The sequence below is a fragment of the Eurytemora carolleeae genome, unplaced genomic scaffold (assembly GCF_000591075.1).
Source record: "Eurytemora carolleeae unplaced genomic scaffold, Eaff_2.0 scaffold262, whole genome shotgun sequence".
NCBI classification, from domain to species: Eukaryota; Metazoa; Arthropoda; class Copepoda; order Calanoida; family Temoridae; genus Eurytemora; species Eurytemora carolleeae.
The window spans coordinates 239,818-262,450 of record NW_019396267.1 but is presented as its reverse complement, the minus strand read 5'-3'; the positions used below and the strand labels follow the sequence as shown (position 1 = coordinate 262,450).

The window sequence follows — 22,633 nt, the reverse complement described above, 5'->3', positions numbered from 1 at the left end:
TAACACAGACAGAAATAATGGATATACCATTCATCCATCTATGGTTTAAATCTGACATGAAGATTTAATCAAAATGTTTGCTAAAGAGCCCCTAAAAGATAAAAACCTAACAAAGTTAAAAACAAGAGAATGATATTTTGATAAATTTTAACAAATACTAAATCTATATCTTTTCAACATCTTTTCGTGGCGTAAATTGTCCTTTTTCTTTTTGTGTCTCATAAATCGAACCAAAAAAGACTATATTTTACATTTTTGCAAGATATTCTAAAACAAAATTGGGATTGTTGCTGTTTTATTTTTTCACTGGTTTCAATGCAACAGTTGGCAGTTGTCGAGCACTCTCTTTAGCGCTCATTTCTTTAAACTCCTTAGACATAGTATCTAGATACTTATCATTGAACACTGCAGGCTTTAACTTGGAGCTAAAATTAAAATCTGTTTCTTTCTTTTTATCACTTTCCTTGGGCAGGTTTTTCTGCAGGTTTTTATAAGTGTTTGGATTTCTCAAAGCTTTTGGTTTGAATGTAGATTTCGTGGTTTTGTAGTATTCCTCATCCTTTAGGATACTTCCTTGACCAGTACGCCTGAAGTAAAAAATATTTCTTAAAAGATTTTAAAGTAAAAGGAAATTCAACATATACGAAGCATAAAGTCTGACCACGTCAACCTTGTTGCACCGGCTAATCCTGTTGATTGTCTGCTTAATTAAGCCAATGTCCGTGCGGTACAGTACAAACTGGGACCGGAAAGGTTGACCCGGCTCGGAAATTCAAATGTTCTACGGCTGCCCGTGAAGTTCAATTTCAAATGACTCTCCATGCAAAGATGGCAATTTCCGATTTACAACGGTACTCCTAAAAGCATTGGCTGATAAATTAGATACAGGGTGTCCCACGAAACATGACAATAGAAAGACGACTTGAAAGTCGTCTTTGATATTTGAATTTATTTGTGACATTTAGTCTTCTATCTACTTTAACATGTATGATTCTTGAAACAATTATCACATAATTCTCCTAGCCTTGGCATTTCCAAAAAGTGGTCTGCGTTTTTTGTGCTTTCAATATTACCGGAGATACAAAGAGTTTGGTTCAGATTTCAATTTTGTTAAATAAAAGCAAAATTGTCGAAATCTGAACGAAATTCTTTATATGTCGGGCAATATTGAAAGCACATAAAAGGCAGACCACATTTTGGAAATGGCAGGACTAGGGGAATTTTGTGATTATTATCTCTAGAAATTTACTTCTAAAATTAGGTTGACAAATAAACGCAGCAAATTATATCAAAAATCAAGACGACATTCAAGTCCTGTCATGTTTCGTGGGACACCCTGTATCAATGTTTTAGCTTCTTTAAACTGTTTAATTGATTTGAGGTTTGTTTGCAAAAGTTACTTGCGCATTTCTTGCTAATGGAAACAATGAAGAATTATCAGAATCAAACAATTTTCACGTCAGGACAACGACGTTATCTTCTATATTTTTTATTAGATTAAGATTTAAATGGTGCCGTCATCTTTGCACGGAGGGTCATTTGAACATTACGTTTTCAGCAACGAGGTTATAGTGTATAGAGAGATGATGTACGCTAATCCTTTACTAATTTTATAGGCCATAAACTATACCGCATATTTGTTTATTAAAAGATGATTCTGGCCTAACCTATAGTATATCAATATTAGTAAACAGTTTTAAGTGTACAGAACAGCTAACTGAGCACACAGGTAGAGAACTATCTTCCCCCCTGGTTTGCAGTCTCTTTACCTGTGTATCCGATTCCAAACAAACTAACAACAAGCATCACTCCGTAGAGTCTAGTTGATGTTGTTACAAACATCACTTCGTAGAGTCTAGTTGATGTTGTTACAAACATCACTTCGTAGAGTCTAGTTGATGTTGTTACAAAGTAAATAGTGCCACAAGTAACTTGAAAAGAACGGTCATGAAATTGTTTATTTGAGTAAACGGTCATGTAGTACTCTACCTGAGAGAACGGTCATGAAATTTTTTATCTGAGAGAACGATCATTGAATTTTTTACCTAAGAAAACGGTCATGAAGCTGCCTACCTAAGAAAACGGTCATGGAGTACTCTATCTGAGAGAACGGTCATGAAATTGTTTACCTAAGAAAACGGTCATGGAGTACTCTATCTGAGAGAACGATCATGGAATTGTTTACCTAAGAAAACGGCCATGAAACTGCCTACCTAAGAAAACGGTCATGAAGCTGCCTACCTTAGAAAACGGTCATGAAGAGCTGCTTACCTAAGAAAACGGTCCTGAAGTTGTGTAGAAAAATCCTCGAAATTGTTCCATGGAAAAGAAGCAGGAAAGATATTTTGAGTTCTAAGATCTATCGCTATTCCTATCAGAACTGCACAGTTTTTACCGTCTTTATCTTGTTGAGTATTGTAGGGTCCGACACAAAAATATATAACCTAAAAACATCATTTTCATTCAAAATCTTACATACGTGGTTTCGCAGCTAGCTGCTAGTTGATCATTTCTCAATAATATTGATTAAAAATATTTTAGAAATTAATAACTCCTGGCCAAAAACCAGCCATTAACGGTAATTGCATGTAAACATAGCTGAACAACATTTAAAAACAACTTTTAAAAACATCAAAGCACGTAAAAAACACATCAAGATACATAATAACTCTATTTTTCACGAAATAAGCGAGGCAAACGCAGAAGACGATATTTTAAATTATCAAAATACATACAAAAATTACACGCAATTTTAATCAGAAAAAGTAATAAAGTCGCTGTTTTTTGGAAACAAATTTGTTTACTCTTTTTTCAACAGCTAAATTTTTATTCAAGAACGGCTTTACTTTCCATTAGTTAACGATGTAAAATTAACGGTTTTTGCGGTTCGTTAAAGGAATCTTTCGTTAATTTTCAAAAACGAACGTTTCGTTAACGATATCGCGTAAAGACAATGCACCATTACCCTGAACTGACCTCTAAAATACGATTACTACAGGGGGTAACAAGAACACTAAATGGGGGTAACAAGAACACTACAGGGGGTAACAAGAACACTGTTGAAAAAATGCAATTTAAGTTTTTTCTCCAAAATCTTAAGACACTTCTTTATCAAAAGAATTAAGGAAAACGTTTTTATTGCCACTTTTGGAAAAATTAAATGAAATTAAATGAGTGTTTTTTTGTTAAAAGCAAATAATACATGGTAAACATGTAAGTTAAAATTGTATGAAACAAACTTTTTTGTGGTTTAATTTTTCTTATTTATAAACCTGGATATATCCTTGATCAAGATGATCCTGGGATAAATGTTCTATTTCCTCAATCATTGTTTTTAAACCTTCTTTGTGAGCTGAATTTTCGTCCCCAAACTGCCAACAGGAGAAATTGTCAAAATGACCTGCACATTAAACAAACTGTTAAAAAAGTTTTAGCATTTCAGATTCAATAATTATCAAAAGTTGAAAAAAGTTTTTACAAGCTATTGAATGTTATCATCTATATAATAAAACAAGACATTTGTATGTTTCCTATGGCCGACCAAACGGCTGGACCATTTTTGTAAGGAACCAAGGGGGTAACATAGGCTAAACAAATTCTAAATTTTGTATTTTTAAAAATCTAATTTTTTTCAAAAATCGAAATTTTTTTATTTCAATTTTTTTTTCAAATTCTGTTAGTAAGAGGTAACGAAAGTTATGAAAATGTCAATTTAATGAGGGTAAATTTGTTTAAATATTTAAATGTTTAGTTTGAATATTTCTGCATTTTCTAATTAATTGTATCCCATCAAATTGTCAAAATTGTCAAAATTATCTAAACATTTGAAGACATAATCTGACAAAATATTTTAAATGGCATCTTTTACAGGGGGGGTCACACACTCAACTAAACTTTCGGTGCATTCTGCAGTACTATGCAGTACTCTGGCCGAAGGTATACTAGCGTTTAATGGAGAGTGGTCATTATTTTAAGAGACACACCAGCTTTCACTACACGTTGAAATAGGTAATATATACTTGTTTTCAATTAGATTTTCCAAAATCAAATCACGTTCCATGAAGGGACTAATTAATAGGTCTGATGTAAATGATAATTTTTTTACATTTTTATTTTTAAATTTTAATTTTTTTTCTTCATTTTCTTCTTATTCGTACATCTTTCAATCATATTTCGGCTTATTTTGTAAAAACAAATTTGACATCCTTGCAGTTTTCCCTTGCTGCAAACTTTAGAAAAACGTTAAGGTAATTCTTAATTTGAACTAATTCAGATTTAATTCATAATTCGTTTTGTCGATTTTATAAAATACTCAAAAGGTCACACTGAACTAGTTAACAGAAGAAGGTAAAACATTTGAGACATTAAAGGTACGACTTTGTGATCTCATAGCTCCTCTAGTTTTGATTTTACAAGTAAGAGAAGTTTATCTGGTTGAATATCAGCAATTTAAAATAATTTCGTTCTTCTTAGAAGCTCATCAATATGGGAATGTTAAAGGATTAAAATATATACAGTTTAACCCAAAACTTTGGAGACATCAAACAAAGTTATAAATTGTCGTCTTTGAAATAGAATGCTTCAGATATCTCGTTTTTTGATTTAATAATCATATGGAGCTCTTTAAACTGTTCCCGCATATTTCGTGGCTATTTATTTATTTTCACATTTACTGAGATAAGGTATGTTAGTAAAAAACCAATTGAAAAACTGTCAAGACGACATTTTATAAATTCTTTCGATATATCCGTATTTCTTGGTTAAACTGTAAGATTTTACTTGTAATTTACTTTAGCTTGACATGCTATTTAAATTCAGATAAGCAGAAGGAATAAAGGAATGAAGCATTTTGAATTTTCAGTGACATGGTTAGCTGTATGTTGCATACAAACAATTCCTACGGATGCAACATGACTAGCAGTATGTCGCATAATAACAATTCCTAACGATGCAACATGACTAGCAGTATGTCGCATAATAACAATTCCTAACGATGCAACATGACTAGCAGTAGGCGCATATTAACAATACCTAACGATGCGATATTACTCGCTGTATGTCTAATAATAATAATACCTAATGATGCAACATGACTAGCTGTATGTTTCATAATAACAATACCTAATGATGCAACATGACTAGCTGTATGTTTAATAATAAGAATACCTAATGATGCAACATGACTAGCTGTATGTCTCATAATAACAATACCTAATGATGTAACATGACTAGCTGTATGTCTCATAATAACAATACCTAATGATGCAACATGACTACCTGTACGTCGCATAATAACAATACCTAATGATGCGACATGACTAGCTGTATGTCGCATAATAACAATACCTAATGATGCGACATGACTAGCTGTATGTCGCATAATAACAATGTGACAAGTCATAGCAGCATGTGAACCAAGAATCTGTACCGCTGGGTTTTCTCTAAAATAGATGAAAAAAATAATCTTAAAAAGTTATTTAAAATTTTTTAAACTTTCAGCCTTTATAGTTATACTTTAAATTAAGGGTGGGACAATTTGGCATTTTTTTATACACGTTTTTTCTAATTAAAAAAGCAAAACAAAAATATTTTTTCTCACTTTTGAATTCATCACATTTTTGTAAATAATGACTTACTAGTGCCAGGAAAAATATTTATTTTTTTCAAAATATGTTCATATTGGTACCAAAAAAATCTGCCTTGAAACACTAAATTCAAAATTGTGAAAATCATAAAAATTGGTTAAAAATAGTAGTTGTTTGGCCCTAGAGAGCAACCAATTTTGACAACCATATGGACATGTTTCGAAAAAATTGAAAAATCGACCTCCCTTAGAGATTGTTGATTTTTTAAAGTGCTTTTGCTGACCCATTTTTTTTAAATAAAAACAAATTTTGTAAGTTTAATTGAACAATTTTTGCTGCGTGATGGTAATTTCAAACATAAATATCAAATAGTCCCAGGGGTTTAATGAAGACGAAGAATTCAACATGGAGACTCGTAGAAATTAGGAAAAGAAAGACGACAATCAAACAACTTTTTATTTGTAATTAATGTTGCTCCAAGCAAATAGTTTACATAAAAAAATAAAAGTAAATTGGGTCTGAGTTGACTGCACAACTGCTGTGTTGAATCTTTTTTGGACTGCTTATAACCATAAGTGGTGTCGTCTTCTTTTGTGAAGATACAAAATGCAATTTCTTTACAGTTTGATTTAATACAGTGCAGTGGTTCCCAAAATTGAATGAAACAAATCAAATAAAGGATTTTGATTATTTTTAATTATAGAAAAAAAATTCATTTGTTGATTTCATTGAATATATTTATTTGTTTGTTTATTTGGATATTTGGATGTTTGTTTGTTTGTTTGTTTCCTAGACCTGTAATCACTGGTTGCTTGTCTTCTCTGGGTTAGGAAGAGAACACCTTCCCTTTGCAAGTAGGAGTATCCAGTAGATCTATATTATTCTCACAAACCTAGCATTTATTAAAGGGGCTGTAAGCGTAAATTCAAGTGACCTTCCAAAGCCTGATTCACAATGGTACCTTGGAAACCTTCATCTAATCAATCGTTTTTCTAAGTTTAAAAGTTTTTAATTCTGATAATTCCTACTTTTTATAGAAAAACTACAATTAAAAATAATAATTTTTTTATTTAAAAACATTGATATATAATTCATGCTTGACCAGAAAAAGCTTTCAAGTATACTTTTATTTTAAACAATAAAATATGTTCCTTTTAAACCTTACAATAAAAGATCTCTTTTCACGAAATCTCTAATTTATCATTTTTGTAAAAATAAAGATGTTTACCTCGGGGTTTTCGTCAAAGAATTCTTGAAGATTTTCAGGGGTTTTTGTGAGCACCCGATCCCCCACCTGTAAATATAAGATTAGAAAAAGATCTTAAAATATTTAAAATTCTCTAAAATAAAAGATTACAAATATTATAGATATCTTAATTTGGATGATTTAGTGGTGTGATGAGAAATTACAGTTTTAGTTTTTTTAAGAGAATATTCTATATGAAATTTTAAGATTAAAAGAATGTTTTTTTAGTCGTGTTGCATGATATTTTCTTTAATATTTAGAATTGAAAAGAAAAAGGTTAAAAGTGAGAATTTTTTAGTTTTCTATTCAATATTACGCAAAAATAAAACATTAACCGTCGAAAACAGATTTTAATTTTAAACTTAACTTTTTAGCATGTTTTTGACTCGTTTTATATACACGATCAACACCTAGTTCCACATTTTAGGGAAACATTCAGAATTAAGATAATTCAAAGGTAATTGTGAGAATTTTAAAGTTAAAGTTATAATATTACGCAAAAGTATCTTAAACGTCAAAAAACAAAATATTTTTACAAGATTTGTGTTTAAAGATGGGCGCGTTCAGTTTTTCATTTAATTCGTTTATCATTCGTAAACAACTCATTTTATTCGTTTTTTTAACCCTTAAAAAACATTATTTCGTTCTTTCTTATTTTAAATTTTCTATTCATTTTGTTCGTTTTTTCACTGAACGATCGTTAAGTAAAACCGTTTATTCCGTAAAGTTGTTTGTTCAATAAATCGGTCTTTCAGTTAAAATTTTTTTTTTTTGGAAAAAACAATAGTTGAAAAACTTTTTTTTCGGAAAAAAATCGTTAATGAACGTTTTTGGTATGTTTTTTTCGTTCGTTTTTGAAAAACGATACTTTTTTAATTTCTCTAAACGATCCAGATTGTTCTTCCACTGTTTTATTTTCTGTATGACATTGACACCATCATTTAAAAGTCTAAAAAAAACTCCTAATTTGACTTATTTTTGGAGAATTTTGTGAGAGATTTTTGAATTTACGATAAAATATAAGGCATCAATTGTCGATAGCACGTTTTTGAGTCTTTTTAACGGATTTTAGTATTAAGAAACTTATTATAGTTCTCTTTTATTAAAGTTACCCCTGTTCTTTACCTTCAGTACCATATTGCACGGTTAATGGTTATAACATATGTTTTATCAGCAATTATAACTGTACAGTGTGCAGCAGGTCTACACTGAGCATCTCATGTACGGTTAACGATGTACTGTGTCACCTGTAGTCTTATAGTCTTAAATAAGGCTGACCATGGAAGGGAAAGCTTGGGGTCAGCCTATATCAATCTATCTTTTCATCTATCTATCTATCTATCTTTCTATCTGAATATATATATATATATTTCTACCCATTTATCTATGCTAGTATAGACTATCTATATAAATCAGTCACATTATGTAGATATCTATCTACACTGAAAGTAAATAAAATAAAAGACGTCAAAGTCGAATTTTTAAAATACTCTATAGTCTATGTATGCAAGATTCCATGACATTTTTTGATTCAGAGGCAGAATTTAATGTATTTGAGCCGCGGCTTAATGGGACAGACCTGCTATGTAAGGTAGTTGAACTGAGTATGTACTATGCAGTGTTGTAGACAAATTCTTTTGGATTCATTTGAGACATATAAAACTTTTTAAAGATCTGTAAATCCTGAGTTTGAGCGCAAAGTCGACGTTCAATCGTACTTTTGGGTGGATTCGTTCTCAGAATTGTTTTTTTTTTTAATTATTAAAAAACAAAGGCAAAAAATGTAAATAAAATTCTACAGTAAACTGATTAGTTGTTTAAGAGAAAATAAAATTAATAGAAAATAAGTAATCTTATTCAATTATTAGTATCTATGATCTCTGATTATTCACGAATACTTTCTGCCGATTTTCTGGAATTTTTATTGAAAAGACGACATTTAAAGAATTTTTAGAAATCTGCGAATAAGTTCATAGAAAATTGATTTATTGAAAATTGATTTTGAGAAATATGTTTCTAAACATCTAATCAGTTTACTGTATAATTTTTACTTTATTTTTCGTCATCGTTATTTAATAATTAAAAAAAACGTACCCACTCAAATTCACGATTTTGACGTCGACTTTGCACTCAAACTCAGTAAATATAATTCGTGGAAACGTTTTATATGTCTCAAATGAATCCTAAAGAATTTGTCCACTACACTGCATTGCATACTCTGTTTAACTACCTTAAATGGCCGGTCTGTCCCTTTATATTTAAGCTGCGGCTCAAATTAATTAAAATTGTATTCAATTTTTTAAGATTTAAGCCGGCGCTCAATTGAAACCGGTTTTTGGGGGATTTGAGACGCGGCTTAAATTCATCAAATTCGGACACTGCATTATACTTTCATAAAAAAATGTAGAGATACGAGCTCCAGGGTTGCGCACAATGTAAAGGAGACTGTAATGACGACATCTAACTTTTTAAATATAACAATATGAAGGTTGAATTGAAACTATTCTACTCAAATAGTGTTTTAAAATGTTTATTAAATAATCTTTCACAGATAGAGAAAGTTGTGTACAGCTGAGGAATTTAATAAATTTTAGAAAATTCCTTACTGTCGTCTTATTGCATGATCCAAACCTGTACGAAGTTTTACCCGTCTACAGTGATAACCAGAAAACTCTGAAATAGGTTTAGTTGATTTTAAACTCCAGTTTCGACTTTAAACAGGCCAATGAAAATGAGGCACAGCTAATGTGCAGTGTAAACAGACACATATAACTAAGCAGGTGATTTAATATCTTACTAGTAAAGGTATTTGCTTTGAAACAACATCAAATACACCTCAGTATTGCTTTAATGTCGTCTTCCTATTCTACATCCCGGAAAAAAATTCCCCTTTCCTGGATTTGTTTACAGAAATTTGGTGCAAGCAAAATGTTTTTTGAGTCTTTTTTTTAAAGAAAAGTTATTGTTTCGGGGTTAGTTGAAATTATTTTTTTAGGTCCAGGGTGTGCCATGGATAAACATGAGAAGAAAGTGACGATTTCGAAATCGTCTTCATGCTGTTCATCTCGCAGAGACATTACATACACAACTAGGGCCTCCCACGAAATTTTCTTATTTGTTTTTTTTTTTGCGAGCGAACGAAATCCCAAAAATGCGAAATTTTCGCGTAACGATTTTCCCTTTTCGCTGGAAATTCTATAACACAACACTTCTGCAGACTTCTATCATTTTTATGAAATAAATTTTAGTAAACATCATAATATTTTGAATTTTGAAATAACTGATGCATCTAAACAAAGACGATCTCGTATTTGTCAATCAATTTAAAGTTTATTGGGGGATTGTAAATGATATTCAAAACTAATATAAATTAAAATTCGGTGATGGTGATGGACCAAACCTCTGATATAGAGTAAAACAAGTAAATGTTAGTTTCACATTTTTTGAAAATATATTTCGGTCTAGGACTCGTCAGTTCTAACGATATAATAGCAATCAAAATCGATAAAAAGAAATTTAAAAATTATATTATAAACTACACCCTGTTTAATGCATGAGACACACTGTATTAAAATCTCAAACGGACGCATATGGGATGAGATACACAATAAACATATGCAAAATTAAGTCAGTTTCCAACAATGCCTGTGTTACAACAATCACCGAAATCTGTATTTTTAGGCAGAATGATAAACCTTCCTCAGTTTTTCTATACTAGGTGAGTAAAAAAACCGGGAATATCGATGTTTTGGAAAAAAATTTCAAAATTCTTGGTTTATTCGGATTTTGTGCATAAAAATGTTACCACAACAAATTCTAAAAATATGAATTGTTTCGCTGACTTTTTTTCAACGTTCCAAAATTTTTTAAAATCATTTTTGATAAATATCTGAACAAAACAAAAAATTTTGAATTTTTGTCTAAAACATTGATGATCCCGGTTTTTTACTCACCCTGTATTGAATGTACAGTACATAAGTTTAAAAAATCAAAGTTTTTCTTCAAAACTCGAAATTTTTATTAACAGGCTAAAAAATCGATATTTAAATTTTTTCAATTAAAAATTTTTAAGCTTAAAATGATTCTATGCTTACGCATTACTTGCACTTTTCTAATATTTTGGATTTATCTTTGATTACATTAAAAAATAAAAAGAAGCTAATTAACAAAAAAAACACATCTTTAATTGATATATCTTTATAATATATAATAAAAATTGCTTGTTTTTTTACTTATAAAAGGTAAAAAAGCGAAATGAAGAAAATAAAAAATAAAAAATAGAAATTTTAAAATCTAGGCCCTTTAAAATTTTATTTTATCAAATCTAATGATGGATTGCAGTCAGACCATCACATTTTTGCTTTAACCAACAAACTGCAATAACAAATCATTTTCAGGTAAATATCTACCGTTTACCCGCACTTGGTCGATTTTTACCGATTTTAAGTCTCAAAAACAAATTAAAAATATTTCCGTGGCTCTGCTGAGTTCCACAAACAAAATTTGAGACAAATCGGTCAAAGGGTTTCTGATTTATGATCAGACAAACAAACAGACAAACTGATTTATATATGTAAACAGTGGGTCTCATAAAGTTGTGGAATAGGAAGACGAGTGTTGGATTAAATTTATAGTTTGAAGTCAACAATTATCATTAAATACAGTATGACACAGTATGTACATTGTATTTACCAGTTTTTCATAATAAATTAATTTCCAAGCTGGTATAACTTTAAAGAATAATAGAAGTGGTTAAAAAGTGTGAATATTATTCCTTATTTTATATTATAAAATGTACAACACTTGAGTCTTGTTCTTGTTTTTAAGTGACGACTTTTGTCTTTTTTACGAAAGTCTTTTTTTACGGTATTCAATTAAGTGGTATTCCTGTTAAACAGTTAGCATGACAAACTTCAAGTCTCGGGAAATTCCAAAATGTGTTTTTTTTCTTGCACAATCAAAATTGACGAAGAAATTGAGAAATATGTTTAGTTTTAAATTCATTAAATGACACAATTATTGAAATGTTTGAAATTTCACTGATTTTTAAGGTAAAAAGAAGGCTTACTAGATTTTGAAAAGCTTACTTTCAGTGGAAAACACCATAGTGTCCTGCACACGTGGATTTAACGGTTCTGTCAATATTCCAGAAAGATGTAACATTCGATCACAATTTGATCTATTAAGCATCATTTGTTAGCCTTTTTCTTAAGTACTTTTTTGTCTGCATATTCGTCTTGAATGAAAAGTATAGAACAAACAAATCCGTAGGTTTAAAGATTGTTGATTACCAAAATTGATTTCAAAAAATGATTTCAAATAGAATAAACCGAATGCCTCTCACTCTGGTTAGTCCGGGGTGTGCAAGTAAAGCACTTCAAATTTGATATTCATTGGTCGTTTATTTATTATCAAGTTATCAGGGGCGTATTCAGGAATTTTTTTAATGGGGGGGGGTATTTTGTTAAGGGTTGGCGCCCCCAATTCCATAATCTTAACATTAAGCCCAATATAATATTGCTAACTGGACAAAAGCTAACTGGAGAAAGTTAAATCTATGCGTATTACTGATACGACTTTGTGACCTCGTATAGCTTCTCTAGTTTTCATTTACAAGCATTAGAAAAGGACATTTATCTGGTTACAAATAAGGTTCTCTATGGCTATTCAATTAAAGCAGTCAAGATAAAAACATATATAAAATTTCAATCTTTTGTAATAACTATTGCAGAATGCTAGTGCTACACACGGAGATTGGAAGAATTTGGCATTGGTTGAATTTGATAATTTGATCCAGAAGCTTCAGGTTTTTCTTCAAATATTAACATTGAGGCTTCTAGGGGTCGGAACTTATAAACGTAATGACGTTAATCTTTAAGATTTAATCTCAAGATTCACGACACATGAGTTCGGACTTCAGGCCGTTCTATGTCCATATTTCTGTTAAAATACAGAGTTACCCGCAAAGAATGAGCCTGTAAAGACAATCTGAAACTAATGGTGTAATTAGGTCTTTCGTATTGAATTCAGTCTTTTAATCGCTTAGTTAATCATTTAACATTGAAAACACCAGTCTGGAATTGCATGGAGACATTGATTAAGGAAACAGACAGTTTTATTTCCGTACAGTCTCTGAAGTCTCATCCTTTGCGGGTAACCCTGTGACTGAGTAGTAAAGTTTTAACTTCAGGACGTCTTGGATAGGGCTGGGCACGTTCCAACTTTTTCTAGCCGTTTCGTTAACGGTTAGTTCCAACTATTAAAAAAATTTCAGTTAGCAGTTAATTTCAAAGGTTAGAAAGGAACGTTCATTCAGTTAACAGCATTTTCTGTTTTTTTTTTAATTACCGTATAAACAGCGTTAACGGCGAAAATTTTTTTTTTGACGGTTAAAAAATATCATGCAATTTTAATCAGAAAATAACAAAATTTACCGTTTTCAAACCATTTGTTTATACACTACCCATATTGAGTCATTTGAGTTCAAGAAAAATTGAGGTCTAATCGGCTCAGCCATTTTTATTTATATTTGATCCAAAACGAATGAGCCAACAAACCAGCAGACTTTACATATTTATATATAGATTTTGAATGAAACTTAAAAAATGGCAAAATTCTTAACTAAACTTTGCTTGCGTGATTAACAATGCAAACAGGTTAATTTTTTTTTATAATTTCATGAGACAAAAAACCAAACTTATTTGTCTAACTGAATTGGTTTCGAAGGATGCTGGAATACTTGTTACATTTTTTAATGATACAGAATCTCCAATTAAACCAGGTATAAAAGAAATGATATAAAGTTTTTTTTCACAAAAAATAATGTTATTATTTTATTATTACTCTATAAGTGACATTAAAGATGGTTAAGTCCGGTTCATTTCAAGAACCTGGCCGACATCTAACCGGTTATAGCGAGCTGTACAGTACACCAAATGATGTGTCATAAGTTTTTAGGTCAAAAAAGTATTATTTTGGAATTTTGTGCTTTCGTCATGGATTTGATTAATATTAAAATCTGGTTTTTGTTTACAAAAACAGGATTATAGTGGATAATACTAATCCTTAATTACAGCGATCTAAAGAATTAAAAAAAAATCATACTTATAAAGGGAGTGTCTGGCGAGACATGGTAGTTGAGCTTAGAATTTAATTTTTTACTGTAGAATTTTTGTTATATTTGTCGTAATTTCAAAGTTGTTATTGAATAATTTTTAAAAAACATCTGTGATAATTTTAAAGATTGAATTTTCACTTTTGCTAAACAAATATGCATCGTAAAACAACTGATAGGTCTCAAATGAATCCTAAAAATTTCTCCTAAAAAATGCATTCTCAGCTCAACTACCTCTTTAAATGAATAGATTAGTTGAAATGAACAATCAGAAAAAATTGTTTTCAGAAATCCCCCAAATACTGTGATATACAGAATACAGATTGACCGTTGAAGAGTATAATAGTAAAATACACTCTACCTGGATAGGCTGAGCAGGCCTATAGTGTCCCGGCACGCCATGCTACGGTTCCATATGTAATTTTTTTTGACTAACATCTAACGGCCATTTGTAGCATTCAGGGGTCAAGTTTTACAACTTTTAAAGAAATACTCCAATTTTAAACAAAAAACATAACGTTTATGAATATTGTCTATTTTTATCGATTTTGCATTTCCTATTCAAAGGGTCCATAAATATCACTGAATACAGATGTCTCCTGATTGGTCGTGTATACAGTACTTCTACACAATAGAACATGCTGTGGAAAATATCGCATACTATAGGTGATAATCGATCTCTGTAACTCACTTATCTCTGGTAAAGGATTAGCGTACATCATCACTGCACTGCATATAATATACTATAACCTCGTCGCACAATCCTGATAGGGTTACCCGGCGATAATGTGAATATTTTAGTTCACAGTGTTTTCCTGTTTAGATTCGATATTCCCTAACAACTGGATCTCGTGTCACGAAACAGGGGAAATTATCCTCTACCCTATGCTAACCCCTAACAGGTCAAAGGGACCGTAAGCGTAATTTCAAGTGACCCGATCCATTCAAAGATGGCAATATCCAATTTGACTGATCAAGTACGAATTAGATATCAATGATCTTGGTCCTTTTAATTGTTTATTTTAATTTGCGGTTTCTCGACAAAACAGACTCGGACATTTCTTGTTAATAAGAAGCAAAGGAGAAATTCGCAGAAATAAAAACTTTAAAATGCTTTTAGGATCCTATACCAGAGGCAGCCTAAAAGGTACTGTAAACCTAATTTAAAGTGATTCTCAATTTAAAGCACTACATGCAAAGAGAATAGAATATATATTAGAGTGGAATTTAGACAATCCCTCGGTATGAATTTTTTCAGTCCCTTTTAGCCTGAAAGGGAATTCAAAGTGTACAAATCATGTAAATGTTCACAAATTATATGCAGTAGCTAGTACATTAATACAGTATGTTCCCTAGACTATCCATTTCAATTTCAAATTTTTTAAAGCTGTTAAATAAACTTTATAAAATGAATTAGGTGAATAAAAAACATCATTTGATTATAGTTATAACGGAAAATCATCGTTTGTAAAGTGAAAGGCATAGAGTGTATGTGAAATGATCATTGGTCAATTATGAAACCAGCCTATTTCATAATTTGGTTTTCTTTTAATATTAATTTTAGATTTTCTATAAAATGATGTTCCAGGGCCCAAAAGGTTATATAGCGCAAATATGTGAAGTACACCTGCATTATGGAAACAGTACAACAAAATGGCCGTTTTACACTTTTTTCTAGTAAATTCCTCTCTAATATATAATCTATTCTCTTTGACTACATGTCACATGACCAATTTTGCAACTGTATCTCTTTAGCCTATTTGGATTAACAATGAGGAAGATCTTCTCATTTTTCTTTCTTAAAAGCATGTAAAGATCCTTCAAATTTCCTTCTTTGACTATGCTGTAAAAATATGCTTACCACAATTAAGAATATTTTTTTTTATTCAGACAAATATTTAAGGCGTAGACGCTGTCACTTTATGAAATTACATGGCAATGACCTAATTTACGACAGTACAATTGAAACCTTCATGCGATCAAAATTCAAGAGTGTAATTCTGATAAATTCTCCATTGTTTCTTAATCGTCAGCAAGAAATGCATAAATAAAAATTTACAATTAAATCAAAGCAACAAATAACATGGATTTATACTTGATGTGACAGTTAGGGGTCCAATTGTAAACAGAGCATTTCCGTATTGCATAGATCGTCTATTGAAATTACGCTTTCTTACAATTAAAGCACTGTAGTGTATAACCATAACCGCTAAATAATTAGAATGAAGGTCGTCTTTGTCTAATCTTTTTACGAGATTTGTGGAAGTGTGAAAGCTATTGCGAATTTCGTAATTTGCAAACTTTCAAGGTATAATGGAGAATATCTGAAAATATTCGGAGTACCATATTCATAATTGATCAATACAAAATCATAAGCGGCGTTTCTAGTTACAAACTTCATAAAGATTGCCTGCATCCGGGATATAATGCTTTAATAAAAAAATCCTTTAAAAATATGATATTTTAAGGAAAACCTAAAGGATATTGTTTTGTTAAGGAGTTCACTAATTTGGAATTTACTAATGTTTAAAAATAAAGTTTAATTTTGAATATTAAAGAAAAGAAAATATGTTGAATCTAAGAGTATATAAAGAATATTGGCTAAAAATTCTGAAATTTTTTTAAAAGTTCACAGATAAATTCGAACACCAACATATTTTTCAATAATCTAAATCTATACATGTATAAACTTTGCTTATCTGGTTGGGTGTTGGTCTTTTTGTAACCGTGCGATAAGCGTCAAAACGGATGAACCGATAGGGCCCAAACTTTGTTTGGGACCACCCTGTCACATAAACACCCAGGGAAGGTTTATAGAACATCAAAATTAGACAAAAATTTCTGCAAATTAGTTGAATTTTTTTGAAAATGCGTGCAATTCGAAAAAAATAATCCGCCAAAATTTATGATGTTTAAAACGGCCAACTTTTAAAACAACAGTTATAAAATCTAAAATCATTAACAGGAAAGGGGGCGCAAAGCCTAATAAAAGCCTCGAAAAATGAATTTTTATTTTAAAAAATCATGATATTGTAGAAGAGAAGAGAGAAGGATGGATATAGTTTCTAATCTTCAGGACAAATATGGATATTCAAGGTATTGATGAGAGCATTTCATGTTGTTAAACGCTAAATAATTTGACCAGACACAGTTCAAATTAATAATTTAATTTATGGGTCTACACAATTGCTGTGTCTCATACTCATTGGAGTTATAGTTATAATTTGATTCCAGAGTTTTCTGGTTACCATTGTATTTTCCGTTAATTTTCAAAATTTGCTGTTTATTTACGTTACATAATTACTTAGGGCAAGCATACGAAGAAATTGTTTTTTAGTTTTATTCTATTAAGGGGTCAGTTTAATTATTACAATTAATTTAATATATCGCTAATTAACGGATTTTTAAATCAATTTTCAAAATGATCTGTTCGATGTATGATTACATGCAATGATAATGATTAAAATGTATAGTCATAATGACCAAACAACTCGGAGTTAACTTTTGATGTAAAAAATTTTAAAAAATCATTATAAATATTTTAAAATATTCAAATATGTTTAATTTTATTGAAAATGTTCGATTACTTGAAGGAATTTTACGCGAAAATTTAATAAAAAAAATTAAGTTTTGTATTAATATCTTATACAAATAAGTCAACACTACCTTTAATTTTGTGAGCACTCCCTTAAATTAGGTGAACACTCCCTTTAATTATATGAAAATCCAATTAATCTAGAATATTGGATCTGTCCCACTATGAGAAGGAGAATATGTTTCTTGAAGGAACTGGATCTGTTGTGTTTGATCACAAAAACAGGTTTATCGCATCTCTTTTCAACATGCAGGGAGAACCACAAAACAGGATTTTTGTAAAATTATAAATTTTAATTTACAATACAGTTTTTCCATACAAATGCCCTGAAGGAAGAACTTTTTATTTGAATCTTTGAATAAATTATAATTTTGATAATTCACATAATAGTTTCCTGTGACCTGAATATTTCATTGATTTTTTATGTGAAAGATGGATTCCATGTCAGGCATGCGACATCTGTCTTGTGTTTACTTTACAGCTCAGATACAGTACACTGCAGGACAAAAATGCGTACACCTCAGAAATAACTATCTTTACCAAAGACTGCGCTAAGTTTTTGATCTTTACATTATAATTATTTGCTTCTACTAATCTATGACTGTTCAGTGTTCAAATGAGAGAGTTTTGGAGAAAATATGAATATTTGAAACTAAAATTGAATGGATTTAAGTTTAATGTAGTTATCTGAAGATTCAAGGAATAATATTATTTAAAGATAAAAAAATTGACATTAACATTTTTTCAGGATTGCTTTTGCCTGCACATCAGAGAGAACTCATGAGACTGTTCTAAACGATCTCTGCCAATTTATCAATTATAATAAATGCATTTTCAGTGCAAAAGACGAGCAAGGTAAAAGACAAGCAAGGTAAAAGACGAGCAAGGTAAAAGACGAGCAAGGTAAAAGGAACTTAACTTTACTCAATCAATGATCCTCAATCAAAAGAGGGGAATACATAATTACGGTAAATATCGATTGCAAGTTTATAACGACGAAATTTAAAATTGCATGATTTTTCTAATCTTACTTAACATAAAAGGCCCCCGCGACCATAATTTGTAAAGTTTACAAGAGCTGAAAATTTTAGAATGAGATATCCTTAATCCCGATTACTTAATCTGAGTATCCAATGGACACACTTTTGATTTTCTTCTTAAACCGTTTTTTCTTGGATATAGTAGATAAAAATCAAAAACCGGTTTTTTAAATTTAGAGAGTCCCTTCCGTTTCTGTATATTAATCTTAAATAGCGCGCAAAATTTATCGGCTTCATATTCGCGACTCTGATTGGTTGAATTTTATACACTTTTCAGGATACAAGATTATATAGATTAGTCTCGAGATGAAGAAAAAGAGAGGATCAAGCATTAATCTCAATATCAACCATTCTAAAGTTTTCAGCTCAGACTAAATAATCAAGAATAAAATGTGCTAACCCCATGGTTGGACTAAGTCGTCCACTCCAAATATCATGGATTTTATTTAATTATTTCTCAAAGAGCGAAATATGTATACATTTGCAGAAATTCATGAACATTAGGAAATAAACAGTATAAATTCCGTACAGTCGTCTCTGAACTTTCATCCTTTGTGGGTAACCCTTTACATACAACACTCCAATTTATGGATTTTTACATAGGATGTAATAGATATATACACTGAGTTCTCAATCCTCAATGATCAGTCAAAGGTTTAAATGGTATCATTGTAATTCTGAGTTCTGACTAATCTGTGCACGGAGGGTCACATGAAGTTACGATTTAATAAGGATGACATTTAATCCGCAGTGCTATAGAGATTAATTATAAAGTTCAATAATTCAGATTCATTTGTTTTTGGATTATAGAGTCAATAACATTATTCTGTTTAGGTCGGGCTGTGTACCACACAAATGTTGTTCTTTCAATTTGCTCTGAATTTGTTCTTGTGTCCCAGGAAGCATTAGATAATAATCCAGAATTCAGACAAGTACTTCTTCAAACTAATAGGTAAAGGAATTGAGTCTTTGCCACAAACTCTGGTTTTTAAATAGCTATATCTTAACAACCCAATGTTGTAGGCCTTAGTTATTTCAAACTATGACTTCTGTTATATCAAACAATTAAAGTTTGAAATATCTAAGGTTTACATAATTTGGTTGTAGATATATAGGTATTAGAAAATTGGGATTTGTTGCAAAGACTCAATTCCTTTGCTCTGGATTTGTTCTTGTATCCCAGGAAGCATTAGATAATAATCCCAAATCCAGACAAGTACTACTTTAAACTAACAAGAAAATAATAGCTCATACAGTGAGACTCATACCGTAGTGCACTATGAAATAGATAGACGACATTAAACTATTTTATGTATATTTGATATTGAAAGCAAAAAAAAATAACGTACTAATTGAAAATTGACATGGGTGTTTTTTACAAGTGTTTTATAATTTTTTTTAATAATTTTCATAAAATAAAGTGGCATAGTTGATCATTTCAAATGTTCATCTTTTTTCTCCTTTCTCTGTCTGCATGTCTGCAGGCTCTCTTTTTCTTGCTTCCCTTTGCCCGTCCATTTATGGCGCTGCTTATGTTTATGAGTCACTGTCTTTGCGCCATTATATTGCACGATCACCCTTTCAGTGAAAAGATGTCCCCCTATCTGTGTAAATTAATGCACAGTTACTTTGTTTTTATGGTTATTGGAGTATTTGGAATTATAACTTGAGTTTAAAAGTTTTTTTTTTTATTTTAGGAAAGTGATTTCTCTTTTCAATAAGCAAATTAAAAACTTTGCGGCAAACTCCTTGGAAGTTCTAAACCAAGATGGCCACCGGAAGTTGATAATTTCAACACGTGGTTGGGGCAGCCTTACTTTAGAGCAGCAGAATATAATCCTAGCCTCATGTGGGGTTATTACATCAAATGTTGAGACTATTGAGACTGTAGGAGGGGGAGGTATTAGGTGTATGTTAACTGGATTATATTGAATTATCATTTTGAAAATAAGATGTAGAAAAATATTTAATAAATATACTTTTTAAAACCTGTTATCAAGTTATTTTTTCGCATTTAGCTTGGGAACGCAGTTTTGCTTTGAAACAACGTTTTATTTTGTATTTAACCTATTTAACTCAATTTTTAAACCCAGCTTTGAACCATCCCGTGATTCTGTAGTAAATGTCCTACTTCTAAAACTGCTTTTAGACCCGTATCAATCCAGGTTCAACTAAATCAAGAACTCAAGATTCACAAACATACTGTAGCCAATATCAATCCGGATTCAGCTCAGTCTGTACTCTCAGGTATCTGTCTTATACAACTCGATCCAGAATTTAAGGTTCACACAACTACTGTAGCCAATATCAATCCGGATACGGCTCAGTCTGTATCGATGCTCGTTCCCTCTCGTTATGGTTGACAAGGCATAAGAGCTAGTCAGTTTAGTAGTACTTTACTATCAATATCAATCCGGACACGACTTTATCTGTATTGACTCCTAATCTAGTTCTATATTTCAAGAGAGGGAATCTGGACGCTTGTTGTTTGCTAACCAAGAAGAATTACTCCGTAATCAAAGCAGAGTCTATTAAAAAATAAATCGAATTTTGCAAAAAAAAATTATTTTGAAAACAAATTCTAATTTTTTTAATCTATGCTACCCCTAGGGTACCCATTTTTTCCCTTAAAAAAATGTCAGTCAATTTGGTTCAGCCGTTAGGCCAGCTATAGCTGATATGTTTACAAATAATGGAAAAATAATCTGTGATTTACAACACACATACAAATATATACATACTAGGCTTTTAGAGCGCTTAGCGCACATCTTCTATTTCAATTGTAAACATGTTCTCTTTGTATATTATATATTGTAAAACAAAAACAAAACAAAAAACTCGCGGATTTTATAAAATAAATTTCTTGGATTTTCAAAATTTTCAAAAATCGAATTTTGATAGAGGCAAATAATTTAAAATTCGATCATTCCCTGGTGCCACGAGAGGTCCTAAAAAAATTTGGGCCCGATCGGTTCAGCCGTTTTGACATTTATTGGTACAAACAAACACCCAGAATATATGAGAAGTACTCCTCTGGTAGTAAAATGAGTCGGATAAAGAAGGAGGGATTTATTTTAAATGGTTAAGACTTATGCTTTTATCTTTAAACAGTTGGTGGATTTTTAACGAATAATATTCTTTTTTCTCGGAGTTCTTGAATTATTGGTTTTAAGGTCCGCGCCGTTATGGGTCCTCTTCAAGACTGCTTAGTGCTTTGCAACTCTAAACCAGGGTTTGATTGCTGCCTGAGCTGAAAACTTTAGAATAGTGGATATTGAGATTAAGAAGAAAAAACATATGGTGAAATGGTTTAATAAATAACATATGTAGCAAATACCTACTCCATGACAATTTACTCGAGACGTATTTGTCCAGGTCTATCAGTTAACACAATCAAACAGGACCGGTTCTATATGCCACACAGGGACACAAGCATCCAATAATATAGGACTCAAGCTTAGATTTTATACTCAACCAGGACTTAATACATATATTTTGACATATATCCCAGAAAAAAATTTCTTTTCTAGTATTTAATAACATTATTCTTTGTTCTATTTTACTGCAAACACTTTGTAAATTATTTTCTTGTTTTTATTTCAGAGTTTATGTATTTTCAAAAAAAATTAAAACATTATTAAATGTTTTTAGTGCAATCCAAAAATCATTGATCACAAACTGTGCATATCATTCTAATGTGTAATCATTTTGGAAAAGTATACAGTGCCCAAAAGTAGGTCTACGGAAATCAAAGTATAGTGCATGAATGTAATCTCTGTTTGTCTGGGTGTCTGTTTCTTTGTTTGTCCGACCATAAACTTAGTGAAATCATTCAGAAAAACCTTAGGTCACAAAACATTCATGAAAAGACAACATTCATAAACTTATCTTCCTAAATTTTTTTTTAGCTAATCGTCCTAAAACTCAGATTTATAATTGAAAAGCTGGATTTTTTGGTATGGTCATATTCATATCAATGATAAATTAAAATATTATATACATATATCGAAAATTGTTTCTTTTCTGCAGAGCTATTATTAATAAACCAAATAT

At 30.9% G+C, this 22,633-nt stretch overlaps 2 protein-coding genes across 2 annotated transcripts; one reads left to right on the top strand and one right to left on the bottom strand.

The window, feature by feature from the left end:
* Positions 1 to 225: 225 nt before the first annotated feature.
* Positions 226 to 8,081, bottom strand: LOC111699733 (uncharacterized). The gene is given in 10 exon segments (XM_023470464.1): positions 226 to 587; positions 2,272 to 2,444; positions 2,977 to 3,056; positions 3,103 to 3,106; positions 3,273 to 3,400; positions 5,347 to 5,441; positions 6,381 to 6,442; positions 6,445 to 6,477; positions 6,814 to 6,879; positions 7,957 to 8,081. Coding segments are annotated over 10 exon segments (945 nt in total). The 5' UTR covers positions 7,969 to 8,081; the 3' UTR covers positions 226 to 295.
* A 2,366-nt stretch (positions 8,082 to 10,447) lies between these two features.
* LOC111699712 (uncharacterized) lies at positions 10,448 to 20,572 on the top strand. The gene is made up of 10 exons (XM_023470438.1): positions 10,448 to 10,512; positions 11,173 to 11,228; positions 12,563 to 12,637; positions 13,558 to 13,612; positions 14,769 to 14,847; positions 16,982 to 17,041; positions 17,685 to 17,765; positions 18,289 to 18,395; positions 19,415 to 19,532; positions 20,278 to 20,572. The coding sequence occupies exons 1-10, from the start codon at positions 10,473 to 10,475 to the stop codon at positions 20,510 to 20,512; spliced, it is 906 nt and encodes a 301-aa protein (XP_023326206.1). The 5' UTR covers positions 10,448 to 10,472; the 3' UTR covers positions 20,513 to 20,572.
* The last annotated feature ends 2,061 nt before the right edge of the window (positions 20,573 to 22,633 follow it).

Excerpts from the sequence above, each read along its gene's own strand:
- LOC111699712 (XM_023470438.1), top strand. The coding sequence starts at position 10,473 with ATGCCTGTGTTACAACAATCACCGAAATCTGTATTTTTAG. Across the intron at positions 18,396-19,414 it reads CAGTGCAAAAGACGAGCAAG|GTCGGGCTGTGTACCACACA; the intron begins GTAAAAGACAAG and ends TATTCTGTTTAG. Across the intron at positions 19,533-20,277 it reads GTACTTCTTCAAACTAATAG|GAAAGTGATTTCTCTTTTCA; the intron begins GTAAAGGAATTG and ends TTTTTATTTTAG.